The 13,053-nt window shown below is 39.2% G+C and overlaps 1 protein-coding gene across 9 annotated transcripts in view; it reads left to right on the top strand.

Moving 5' to 3' along the window:
* Nucleotides 1–13,053, top strand: part of NFKB1 (nuclear factor kappa B subunit 1) — a 147,209-nt gene that overhangs the window by 111,258 nt on the left and 22,898 nt on the right. For all 9 annotated transcript variants that reach the window (XM_084971097.1, XM_084971095.1, XM_084971096.1 and 6 more), the window contains 4 exon segments: nt 1,983–2,087; nt 4,271–4,362; nt 6,156–6,294; nt 12,142–12,285. In XM_084971097.1, the coding sequence (XP_084827223.1) occupies nt 1,983–2,087; nt 4,271–4,362; nt 6,156–6,294; nt 12,142–12,285 (480 nt within the window).

The raw sequence follows: 13,053 nt of genomic DNA, 5'->3' as shown, positions 1-13,053 counted from the left end.
TTCTATGTCTTTGCCATTGTGAATAGTGCTGCAATGAACATGTGGGTGCATGTGTCTTTTTCAAGGAAAGTTTTGCCCAGATATATGCCCAAGAGTGGGATTGCTGGGTCATATGGTAGTTCTACGTATAGTTTTCTAAGGTACCACCATACTGTTGTCCATAGTGGTTGTACCGCTTGCATTCCCACCAACAGTGCAGGAGGGTTCCCTTTTCTCCACACCCCCTCCAGCATTTGTTATTTGTGGACTTATTAATGATGGCCATTCTCACTGGTGTGAGGTGGTACCTCGTGGTAGTTTTGATTTGCATTTCTCTGACAACCAGTGATGTTGAGTATTTTTTCATGTGCTTGTTGGCCATCTGTGTATCTTCTTTGGAGAAATGTCTATTCAGGTCTTTTGCCCATTTTTCCATTGGGTTGCTGGCTTTTTTGCTGTTGAGTTGTATAAGTTGTTTGCATATTTTAGAGATTAAGCCCTTGTCAGTTGCAACATTTGAAACTATTTTCTCCCATTCTGTAAGTGGTCTTTTTGTTTTCTTTTTGGTTTCCTTTGCTGTGCAAAAGTTTGTCAGTTTGATTAGGTCCCATTGGCTTATTTTTGCCTTTATTTCTGTTGCTTTGGGAGACTGACCTGACTTCTGACGGTAGGCAGCTTGGTGTATTGCCCAGAGCAGACTTCCAGCCCCACCCTCACGGTTACTTACTAGCTTTGATTCTGGGGCAAATAATTTAATCACTTGGAGCCTCACATTTATCATCCTCAAAATGAAAATACTCAGATATAACTGGAAAAGTTGGTGTCTAGATTAAAAATGAAATATTGTGAGATGCTCAGTAAATCTCTTTCCTCAGATACGTGTTTTTGTCTTTTACATGCAATGCCAAACCTCTTATTATTTATGAATTCCTTGCTAGGAGGATATGTTGTTGGTATTCTTAGGTGGAAAAAGTACCTCAGTTTTTTTTTCACTGGGGCTCTGAAGAGGTGTTAATAAAACACAACTCTTATTTCTTATCCATTTTCTTTCTTGCATGTTATAGCTTTATCACAATAGGAATTTCAAGTTAACTAAATGAGCAGTATAGATATTTTGTGGCTTCAAAATTCTATTTCAATCTGTAGTTCCAGGAGGTTTTTTTTTTTTTTAAAGAGTTTTACAGTAGTCTTCAACATTTACCATGCAAACTTTTTGTTTGGTATGCATAATATTCATTAAACAGATACTACCACAAACCTGCAAGAGCAGTATTTAGGCTCATTGAAAGGTTATAGTGTTTGGGCTAAGTAGAAAACTCCATGCCCCATGTACAACAACTAACTGATTTCTCTAATTTAAACAAGTTTGAGGGGAAGTGAAAGTGTTATAAAATGATATAGGTTCATATACCAAAGGTCACCTTAAAATGCAGCTGTTGCAAAAAAAAAAAAAGGAAGCTTTATACTATTACCACACAAAACTTTTGCCCCCTGACCACATAAAATTCTAATTTAGTTTGGGGAAAAGAAATATAGCAGCTCCATTTTTCTTTTCTGTAGAATAAAAATTAATAAATAGTTTTAGAAAATTGTGCCTCTCCTAAATTTCTAGGACTCTTATAAATGATATATCAGTATCATGGGAATAATTTGGGGGCTAAGTCTTGATGTGATTGAAATTCCACACATCCTTTAGTTGACTTCTTCCTGAAACATCAGAAAAACTCCTTCTCTTTCTCTGTTAATCTCTCTTACTGTGTTAGTGAGTCACTCGCATCAGATATGGTGGTAATGAAAGAGCCATGCCCAAGGAGTGCTCTGAGGATTCAGAAGGCAGTTTTGTTTTATTTGGACCCTTGTTAAATCAATATGAGCAAAAGCATATATTTTAACTTTCTTTTGGTTAATGTATGCTCAAGTCAGTGTCCCTCCTAAGAGATTGGCATGTGAAACTGAGGCTTGAGGATGAATCATGATGTGTGTTGTTTTTCTCCTGTGGACAGAAGCCCCCAATGCGTCCAACTTGAAAATAGTAAGAATGGACAGGACAGCCGGATGTGTAACTGGAGGGGAAGAGATTTATCTTCTCTGTGACAAGGTTCAGAAAGGTAAATATATGCTCTGATCTCAAGATGTGAAATATAATTCTGAATATTTGTGAGTCACTTGTTGGCAGTGGGGCCAGTATATCCCTCCCCTGCCATTAAACTCCATTTAAAAATCCACACATTACATCTCTTACAAATTTATGTTGCCCATGTTATTTTTTTAACCCAACTAATCCATTAAAATTTACCACAGAAGTGAAGAGAAATAAGAAAACAGTGTTCACCTTAATCAGTGCTTTGGTATTTGAGCTTAGTTAAACTAAATAAATGAGTAATAGCCCATGCTTCACACACACACAAGATAAATGGTTTACAGTGTAAAATTGTTTATCTTAACAATGCTTCATTGCAGCACTGAGAGAACTTCTCCAAGTATTTTCACCTGACACTGTGATGTCAATGAAGCAAAAGAAGAAGGACTATAAAGAAATTCTCAGACCATATTTCTCTCATAATTTTCACATTCACAAAAGGTTCTTGGCATTTATCTCTCATTAGATACAGTATAAGATAGATAAATTAACAAAAACTGAAGGAGACTTATTTTCTCAAACTCCACTCATTTTTAAAATAAAATGATAGAAAGTATAGTATAATAAAGATCTGCTCACTACAAGGATGAGCATTTTCAAAGTAAGCAGATGTGTAACTGGAAATATGTCTCCTATTTAAGAAAAACTTTGGCTTCGGAAAAAAAAAAAAAAAATCCTGAAGTTCCCGTCGTGGTGCAGCTGAAATGAATCTGACTAGGAACCATGAGGTTTCAGGTTCAATCCCCAGCCTCGGCTCAGTGGGTTAAGGATCCGGCATTGCCATGAGCTGTGGTGTAGGTTGCAGACGTGGCTCAGATCTGGCATTGCTGTGGCTCTGGCGTAGGCTATCAGCAACAGCTCCAATTAGACCCCTAGCAGGGAACCTCCATATGCTGTGAGTGCAGCCCTAAAAAGACAAAAGAAAAAAAAAAAAAAAAGAAAAAGAAAATCCTCATTTGAGGCTAAATGCTCTGAGATAAAAAGGAAAAAAATGAGATCAAATTTTAAGATAAAAGTATGTGTATGTCTTTATCCCCAAAATGTTTACACTTTGTCTGCATATCCTGGTGTCAGCCTTCTGTAACACATTCTATCTATGTAGTATGCATTTCCAGATTCCCAGATGTGCATATATGAGTGAACACAATCTGAGTATCTTTATTTGTAAATATGACTTAAAAGACTCTGAATAACTAGGTCCAGGGTAGTCCTGCCTGAAGGCAGAGGTAGGGACCAGGAAATAATAATTTGTTTTCCCCAACCCTAATATTTGTAAAGGTCTATTTAAGTAGAAATATAAGTTCAGTTTTTGTAAGTCAACAGTGTACTCCTTCCTATGAAATGAAAAGTGAAGCCAGGAAGATGCCGAGTTCCAAGGAGTACTGTCATATTTCTACAGGAGTAGAAGCCACGCCCAAAGTATGAAATTTAGACATTCTAATTCACCCCAGAGGAACTAGACCAACATAATGTTTGTAGAAGTTTCCCAATATGGACTAATAAAGCATTATAGAGAAGTAGCATAGTAGAATGTTTAAGAGCATGGAATCTGAAACTTCACTGTCTGTGTTCAGATCCTGGCCTCCCCATTTACTAGCTCTTCAGTCTTAGGTAAGTTCCTTAACCTCTCTGAACTCTAGTTTCTTTTCTGAAGAAGGAAGATATTAATATCCTGTGCATCACAGAGTAGTTGTGAAGATTAAATCAGTTAATATATACATAGAAAATCACTTATAACAGTGTCTGCTGTATAGTAAACTTCATATAAGTTAAATATTATTATGTAAATCTCTGTCAAGTTGAACCACCTTTTGGGAGTCTAATATTTCTCACTATCCTTCATGTTTCTCAGGAGTGAATTGGTTTAGGGATGGAGAAGGAGAAAGGTCAAAGATTGATTAAGAGAAAACTCAGATTGAATGGGTAAATCTAGCACTCTGTCATTGTAAATGAAACCTGGGCCTATTACTATGGTAACTAATTTAAAATTTTCACTAAAAAGTTTAAGTAATTCCAAAGTCTGTTTTATATAATTACTTTCAAAAAAAGTCTAAGTACGTGGCAGGTAGACTCTTGAACCCGCTTTTTCATCATGTTTGTAAACATGATTACACTATGTAAAATGACACATGTGAATGTGACTGTTTGCAGATGACATCCAGATTCGATTTTATGAAGAGGAAGAAAATGGTGGAATCTGGGAAGGATTTGGAGATTTTTCCCCCACAGACGTTCATAGACAAGTAAGTGGATGATGATGATTCTACATTTCCTGCCTTATTCAAATTCAGCTCTTAGTTTTCATGTATAAAAAAGGAAAAATCATAAATATTTAACTTTTGTAAACAAGCACGGTGTCTCACAGAGTTACCTGCCATAGAATTATGAGCAAGGCTCTGTTAAACCATCGGCTCCGAGACCTTGGCAGGACGTTTCATTGGGGCCAGTATCTGATCACCTCGCCAGAAGGCAGTGGTCCTCAGGTCCTTTAGTTGTAATGTTTTAAGTGTTTGTATTAGTCTGTTCAGGCTTCTATGACAAAATACCATAGATGTAGTGGATTATGCAACAGAAATGTGTTGCTCACAGTTCGAAAGACTGGAAGTCCCGGCTGGTGAGAGCGCTCTTCCTGGCTTGCAGACAGCCGACTTCTTGCTGTGTCCTCGTGACGAGAGAGAGCGAGCCCTCTGATGTATCTTCTTTTAAGAACGCACATCCTGTCCAGTCAGGGCTCTACCCTTCATGACCTCACTTAACCTTAATTACCTCCCTCAAAGCCCTGTCTTCCAGTACAGCCACACTAGCGGCACTAGGGCTTGGGGGGAACAGAGTCATTCCATAAGAGTGTTCTGTCAAAGAGACATGGGAAGATCCATTAAAAGGGGATCTATTGAAAAGTGTTGAAAGGAAGCATCTTCTTGTTGAGGCTGATGTCATCATGGGAAATGAAGATTTCTCGGTGACAGTTGAATCCTGTGACTGAGAGATAAAAATGCTGAATCCTCATCTGAATGAGTACTCTGAGTGATTGAGGATGGACTCAAAGTTGGTAACAATCCAGGTGTCCATCAGTCAGTGGTCAGTTAAATAAATTATGGTGTATCTCTGTGATAGAATATTGTGCAGTTATTAAAAAGATTGAGTACTCTGTGAGCTCATACGGAAAAGTCTCAATGATACAACATTAAAAATTTTTTTAAAGATGGAGATAAAACGAAGTATATATAAAAATTCTCTGTTCATGTCTACATATATGTATACATAAGGAAACTCTGGAAGAATACAACAGCTTAATAACTTCTCTGTGTTTACTTCTGGGCAGACAGGCACACAGCAGGAACTGTCTGGATGAGAGATGGGAATGGCAAGGAGAATTTTCAGTGTGTACCATTGTATTCGTTTTTATATTTTACAAAGCATTGATACGTGGAATATAATACATGGTCAAAAACTCGAACTAAAAAATGTGAAGATGCCTAACTATTCGGCAGTACCAGTGAAAAGGCTGTCTTAGCGGTGTTACAAAATGTCCTGTCCGTGCCTAGATCCTAGGCCATCCTTGCCTCTCAATACACTCATCCCATCACGACGTCTCCCTTAGAAGGTTTAGTTTCCTCTTCTTACTGGCTGGCCCATAGCCTGATAGCAGTACCACATTCCTCATCTCTCTTTCCATGACTGGTCTTTCTGATGTTGCTGTAAAAAACCTTGGAGTCTTTTAATGCTGATTTGGAAAAGGAGAAGGGTATAGACAATGTTTTTTATTCACAGGATCATTTACAGCCCAAAGAGATTTGAACTTTTAGGCAAGTGAACTAATGAAGATTTGCAATACATTGGCATAGTCTTATATTTCAGTTTCACATTGGCAGCTTAATTAAAATGTGTGGGTATAAATGTGTAGTTTCTCTAGGGTGCTGATTTTTTTTTTTTAGTACGTTATGTCCAAACATTGAGCTTAAATAATGTGTTTAATGAGTAGCATTGCTGGTAAAGAAACTTCTTACTCCAACATGTGGATCTTTGTATCCTGCAGTTTGCCATCGTCTTCAAAACTCCAAAGTATAAAGATGTCAACATTACAAAACCAGCCTCTGTGTTTGTCCAACTTCGGAGGAAGTCTGATTTGGAAACTAGTGAACCGAAACCTTTTCTCTACTATCCTGAAATCAAAGGTAACTCAGTTGTTTAAACTCTTGTACTTGTTCCAGCAAGAGGACATGCTGATTAGGAGAGATCAGGTGGTCACCTTCTTTAAACAGCCTCCTGTAACTGGCCGCTGGGTCCCTGGTTCTTCTTTTTAGAAAAGAAAGAAGTAATATGCTGTTTGGGGGTCATAAAATTTAAGTCCAGCCTTTAAAATAATGTTATTTCTACCAAGTTTTATATGAGATTTAGACATTTGAAAATGTCTAAATTTGAGAATCTGTCACTTAAGGAGTAACTCGGTGTTCAGGCAGTTGAGATGAAAAAATACCGCTTGCTATGTAGGATAATCTGCCACTTTGTCAACTGGCCTCAGGCAGCTGAACAGAAGACTAAGCCACCATGAATAAGGCATCATTCTTTTCCTCAGAAAAGATACACTGAGAAGAGGAGGTAATAGCCTCCTTAAATCGTTATAATGGGAATTATGACTTTGGTAAGTTCCTAAAGTGAAGCATCCACAGACACATAGGAGAATGCTGAAGAGCGAGAACCCTGAGTTCTTGACGAAGGTTTCTTCAAGGTCCCTAAAATTGGGGATGTATTTCATTAGTCGAGTGTGCATCAGAGAAGGAGAGGGTTTCCTAGGCTTAGGAAACTTGAGGAACTAAAACAGTTAGTGTTTATTCAGAGAAAAGTGGGCATTTTGAGCACTGAGGTGGACTCCTGAAGGCCAAGGCAAGTGAGGAAGGCTGGGGCCAGGCTCTCAAGTGCAGTGATTGGCAGCAAAAGAATTTTGCATGGATTCTGGAAAGGGAAATGACCAGGCCAGTTTGGGTTTGCAATGATGGCTCTGATTTCTTTATATAGACACCAAAGAGATGATCTGGGCAGCAGACAATGAGTCAGAGTGTCCCAGAGAGAAGGGGGGAATTAGTAAAGGTGTTAGTGCAATGGAGTGAAAGGAGAAGGTGGGTTCAGGAAGCAGTGCCATGATGGGGTCAAGAGGATCCAGGGCCTGGCGGAGGTAGGAAGTGAAGGAGAAAACCAGGAGTCACAGAAGGTTCTAGGAAGCCCCCCCGGGAAGGTTGTGCTGTGGTTGCACTGATGAAGAATCAAGGGAGCAATAGATTTGGGTGGACAAAGATAGAGTTCAGTTTAAAACATGTTGCATTTTAGGTTCCTGTGGCAAATTCCTAACAGGCCAGTCAAAAGGCAGGGCTGGAACTCAAGAGGAGGCAGGGTGGGAAATACGACATTGGGAGTCCTCTCAGAGTGAGTGTAGCAGGCCCCAAACTGGTTAATTGTTCAAAGGTATCAGTCAACCTGGAGCCCACTGACCCCTAAGGGGTCTTTGGATAGAAATGTACTTTAAAATAACTAAGGGGGTTTGTCATCCTGTATTGTATTTTACATATCGAAAACCTTGATTCTAAGAAGTGATCCATAGACTTCACCAGCCATGCCAAAGAGGTGTTGGCACAAAGAAAATTAGAAACTCCCGGATTAGAGGGAAGTGAGACCGTGGGGGGAGGTCAGTAAAATGATGGTCTCGAGGCACCCAGGTCCTGGCTGAGGTTCAACCCACAAAGGTGCCGCAGCAACGATCCGCACAGCTGACTCTTGATCCTGTGAGAGCAGCGTGTGGTGGGTGATCTCTGAAGAGGGCTTTCTTTTCCTAGAATTCGTGGTGTGGAGGAGTGTGTAGAAGACAGTTCTGTGAGTTCTTGCTCCTTTTCTGAGCTTGTGACCTCTCCCCTGATGGGTCAAATTTATAGTGCATTCCGTGACCGGTGGTTTGAAAACACTGTCAGCAGAGAAGCCTTTTTTTCCTCTGCACATGAAACTTTAGTGCAGAATCCTAGTACATAAACCTGAGAAGCTCTGGTTAAAGCGGAGGTGGGGAGCCCTCCTGCTGGGCCTTCCCAGTCTCTCTCTGCTCTCTTCACTTCCCTGCCCAGGCACGGCCTGAGGTCTTCTGAATGCTTCAGTCTGCATACAATTTGAAAATCACTGCTTTGGATTAAACACTTTCTCTCAGTAGATACGGAAGAGAAACAGCAAATATTTTTGGATGTTCTGAGGAAAAAAATAGATTTCTTCTCTTAATAATGTCTTCAAAATAATAGTAATTTCTCCAACACAGAGCATCACATCAAAAAGAGGAAACCCAGGCTATCTACACATGTATGAGCCTAGACATATTCAAAGCTGAGCTTGGTTTCCAGGCTACCTGGGTCCCTTTCACAGTGGTATCTGTGCATGGAAAGTGTATGATACAGTGAGGTCACCTTCAGACTATTTCATTCCTACCCTCTTATAGTAGGAGCAGTCTGGGGCAGAGTTACAGAATGGGGTCTCCTGAAAGTTCAGAATCTCTCTTTTATGTATCAAGCACTTACTTCCAGGCTATCATTGACTAAAAGTCCCATGCAATACACACTGTATAAAAAGAACCATCTGGTAAATACGAGTTAGCACTTGAGCTCCACAGAAAGGATGGCTAACATGTATTGTTATTCAGCCTTTGTGAAATTAGAACTGTTTTATTAAAGATAAATAATTACTGTGATCTATAAAACCATCTGGATTATACAATCAGGTTGAAATCATCGTAAGGAGAAATAATCACACCAGGCATGTGACTGGTGAGAAAAGCAGCAGGCCATCTAACATCAGAGTAACTATGGGAAAATGAATCCAAACTGTACAACCCAGGGAATCACTGTGTACCTAGCTCAGAAGTCACCGAACTCACCTTCCACTGCCCTTAACCCCTGCCGTCACTCCCTATCTCATTGCCTAATTTTATATTCATCACTTATTTTTATCCATATATAAAATTATCTTACATTAGTTTATATGTCTGTTGTCTTCTTCCTACCTCCAGTAGGATGAATGTTCTTTTTAGATAGATTTGGTCTTTCGTGTTTATGGCTACATCTACAACAGTATGTGTCACATTGTAGATGCTCATTAAATATATGAGAGCTTAGTTTTAATCGACCAAGTTGCCATCCTCATCCAAAAAGCTGGTAACTTATTGGGTGCCATCAAGTAGGATATTAGACAAAGAAATACATTCCTGTTGTATAGAATCATCGAGCCTTGAACTCTACCTCCTCTTTGGTCATCGACATTGTATCTGATAAAAATTTCATGGAGATGATTGGGTCTGGGGAGACAATTAAAATAATCAAGGGAGGGATGATTGGCAAAGAAAGAAGATAGTTGAGGAACCACTGCACAAAAGCAAAGAATGAGCATAATGACTTTTTCAGGCTAAAAAGCTGGAGATTAGGAAGAAATAGATTCATCATCTTTAAATTATGAAAATAGGATCAGGATAAATGCAAGCATCTTTGCCCACAGTCTAGAATCAGAGAAGCGAGAATGAGGTACTTTTAAGGCACACACACAGCAGAAGGTGGTAGAGGCTAAAAGTTTATTGACATTTGCGAACTGAGCTATTCTCTTAAATCATCAGTTATTAAGGAAGCAAAGACATATTGAAATGTTTCCCAAGAATGGTGACCTAATATAATGGAATGCTCACCAGACTTTGCATCTGACCTTTACTCTGCTTTGACCTCACACAAGTCCTTAATCATCCTAGCTTCTTTTTCCTCCTCTGTAAAAGGAGCATGTGTTGTGAGTGGCCGCTTAGGTCCCTTTTGGTTGATGTTTCATAGTACACCCCATGGTCCACTGCCAAAGGCAGACCACAAGGTGTTCAATGCCATAGAAATTCAGACTGCAGATTCTTTTATTTAAAAAAGCTTGTTGTGTGGAATTTTCTGTGTCAGTTTCTTGTCATTGAAATCTCAATGACTGTAGGATAGTTAATATTTTTTAAATTGACTCACAAAATTCCCATTTTTACAGTGAAATAGAACCAGTAACTATCCTTATTTTATACGTCAAAAGGAGTACATAGCAAACACCAAATGATCTTTTTTGCTAGAAATCATGTCAGTGGATAACATTATTTCTGAAGGTGACTATGTTGTCTGCTTTACTCTTATATTCATGTTCTAAAGAACTAATACTCCAAGGGAGATCAACAGGGTAGTAATAGTGATGACTACTAGTTAGGGTACAACTGATTGGGAAACATTATAAATTTGTCCAAAACCTTTGATGAGGAAATTGTTCAAGTTTCTCCGCTTTGAGGTCACCCCTTTCTAGTGGAAGCATGTTTTCTTCAAAGTTGACATATGATGGCGTTTTTTTCTTCCTAACAAGTCTGGACAGGATTCTTTTTTAAAAGATTATTTTTAAGTGTATGTCGTTACCCTACTTTCCCCTGCTTCTTCTTCCAACTGCACTTAGAAGATCATGAGATAACCAGTAAACAGCAGCATTCTTTGTAGCCATGAGATGACTGAAACAACCGCAGAATTAGAAATAAGCAAAGATCTTCGTGAACATAAACAATGACCCGAACTGACATGAACAATCGGAACTAGGACAGTTGTTAAGTATTGGGCTGCTGATTGAAAAAAAAAAAAAGAAAAAATACCATATTGACTGTTCATTTAAGTTAAACAAAAAAACTTCCTTCATTTCTTCATTTTACAAGACAGAAGGGAGAAAAATACATACATGGTGGGAAAATCAGAAATGAGAAAGAAAGGGAAACAGAAAGAAGAAACAAGAACGCAGCAACAGACCACAAAGGGACTGGCAGAACTCAGAAGGGGTGGTGGGACTGGTGAGAAGCAAAAGCAAGACAGAGCGACCACATGAGGACTGAGGGGGGAAAGTCTCAATACCTTCTAGACCTGGACAGTCAGAAATCTCAGAGGACCTCAATGTATTTTAGTTGAGGAGTGGTCTTAGACTTTTAGCCTCACATATCTCATGGCTCCAGATCCCTCTCATATTGGCTTTCTGGAGTCCACCCACTTTTAGCAGCATGGTGGCCCCTAAGGAACCACCTCCGTCACCTTAAGTCTGCACAGTCTCTGACTCTCAGTTTGACTTTTTATTTTGTTCCATGCCCCAGTGACAGTTGAATCTTCTTAAAACACCACCCTATACAGCATTCCCCTGTGCAGAATGCTTGTAGAGGAGATCCCTTGGGTTCACAGTCCAGGTGCTCTGCGATGCGGTCCCGGCCAGCTCCATTTCTCAAGAACTCCTACCAAACTTTCACTTCAGCTGCACCGCTCCACTGCTGTTCTCATAAGCATGAGGTGCACAGTCCTTCCTCCCTCACTCGCCCTTGCGTCTCCTTCCCAGAACACACTTCCTTTGCCCTCTCCTGATAGGGAGTTGATTCTGGGAAGTCTTCCGTGAGTTTTCCAGCCCACAGGGACCTCCTAGAAGTCCTTCCTTGAACTCCTGGAACCCTAGTTGGCACTATGATTTTAACCTATACAGCATTCTAGTGGTATTTCTCTAAGTTTTGCCTTAAAACCTTAAAATTATGCCAGAGGGTTCTTGACAGCAAAAGCATGATGTCATACTTTATTCTGAGCGCTTCACTCATTGTAGATGCATGGTCAGTGTTAGCTGATCGGTAATGGTTGTTTTGTATGACCAAGTGAAAATGCTCAGTAATGTTTTCTCTTCAGTATCTTCTCATGGGTAGTCTAGTCTCTCACTAATTTGAATGGCATAGGGGACTTAAACTACTGCAGAGAGGATTTGGGTGTGTACAGTTCTGTGGTCACTCTGAGGCTGGTTCTTGGTCTTCGTATCCATTGGAATAAATACAATGCTTCTTGAAATTTGGCATCTCTTCCTCCTTGGGTGCTTTCTGTTTCCCTTTAAGATGTTTAAAAATACCATCAGAATTAATATTCTTTCTGTGGCTAGTAGTGGAACTGAATCAATCTTTTCTCCTCTGGTTTCTCTTCCCTTAAATACAGATAAAGAGGAAGTACAAAGGAAACGGCAGAAGCTCATGCCCAATTTCTCAGATAGTTTCGGTGGCGGGAGTGGGGCTGGAGCTGGAGGCGGAGGCATGTTTGGCAGCGGCGGTGGAGGAGGGGGTGCTGGAAGTACTGGACCAGGTATGAATCACGTCTGTTCTTTACTCTCTAATCTGAGAGAGTAAATTTTCTTTTCCAAGATTTCCCTAAGTTGTTCTGATATTATTGAGCATGATATATTACTTTAATTAAAATATTCCCAGCAAATTTTTTTTCAAAGAAATGCCTGTTCATTTTATAATATGTAGATAGATAATACCAAAAACTGTAAGGAAAAAAAAAAAAGTCACCCAAAGCCAGTTTTCAAAAAAAAAAAAAACCCACAAATACCTCTGTTAACATTTTGGTTTATTCACATACACTTTTTTTTTGCGTGGGTGTGGGGACACAGTTTGCAGTTGTCTTGGTATCTTTTGGAGACATTGAAAAGATGTCATATTATAGTTACATTATGTTGTAGGAAAGTTGAAAATACTCAAAATCCTGCCATTAAAGGTTAACAGATATTTTTGTGTGAGATTCATTACAATGCATAGTTACACATTTTTCCAGAGCACAGCTGTGGACCTCATTGTGCATAGTATTTTAATCCATGTACTTGTATGACCTGCTTATTATCATCACATTATGATTGTATATAGAGTCCTATATACTATTTTTTGCTAACGGGTTAATATAAGCATTTTCCATGGTAATAGAAACTTTTTACATAAGCCTAATTTTAATCATCATTTTAATGACTTTAATTTTAATATTTCATCAGATGCACAAACCACAGTATAACTTACTTGAATATTATTTCCTATTTCTTATATAAAATGTTGGAAGGAACTCCTCTCTCCATGTTAC

Source organism: Sus scrofa, chromosome 8 (genome assembly GCF_054392235.1).
Source record: "Sus scrofa isolate SSC_HxYL_T2T_F1_AM1 chromosome 8, Sscrofa_HxYL_maternal_Yorkshire_Landrace_v2.0, whole genome shotgun sequence".
In the NCBI taxonomy this organism is placed as follows: Eukaryota; Metazoa; Chordata; class Mammalia; order Artiodactyla; family Suidae; genus Sus; species Sus scrofa.
This window is presented reverse-complemented; position numbering and strand designations above follow the sequence as displayed.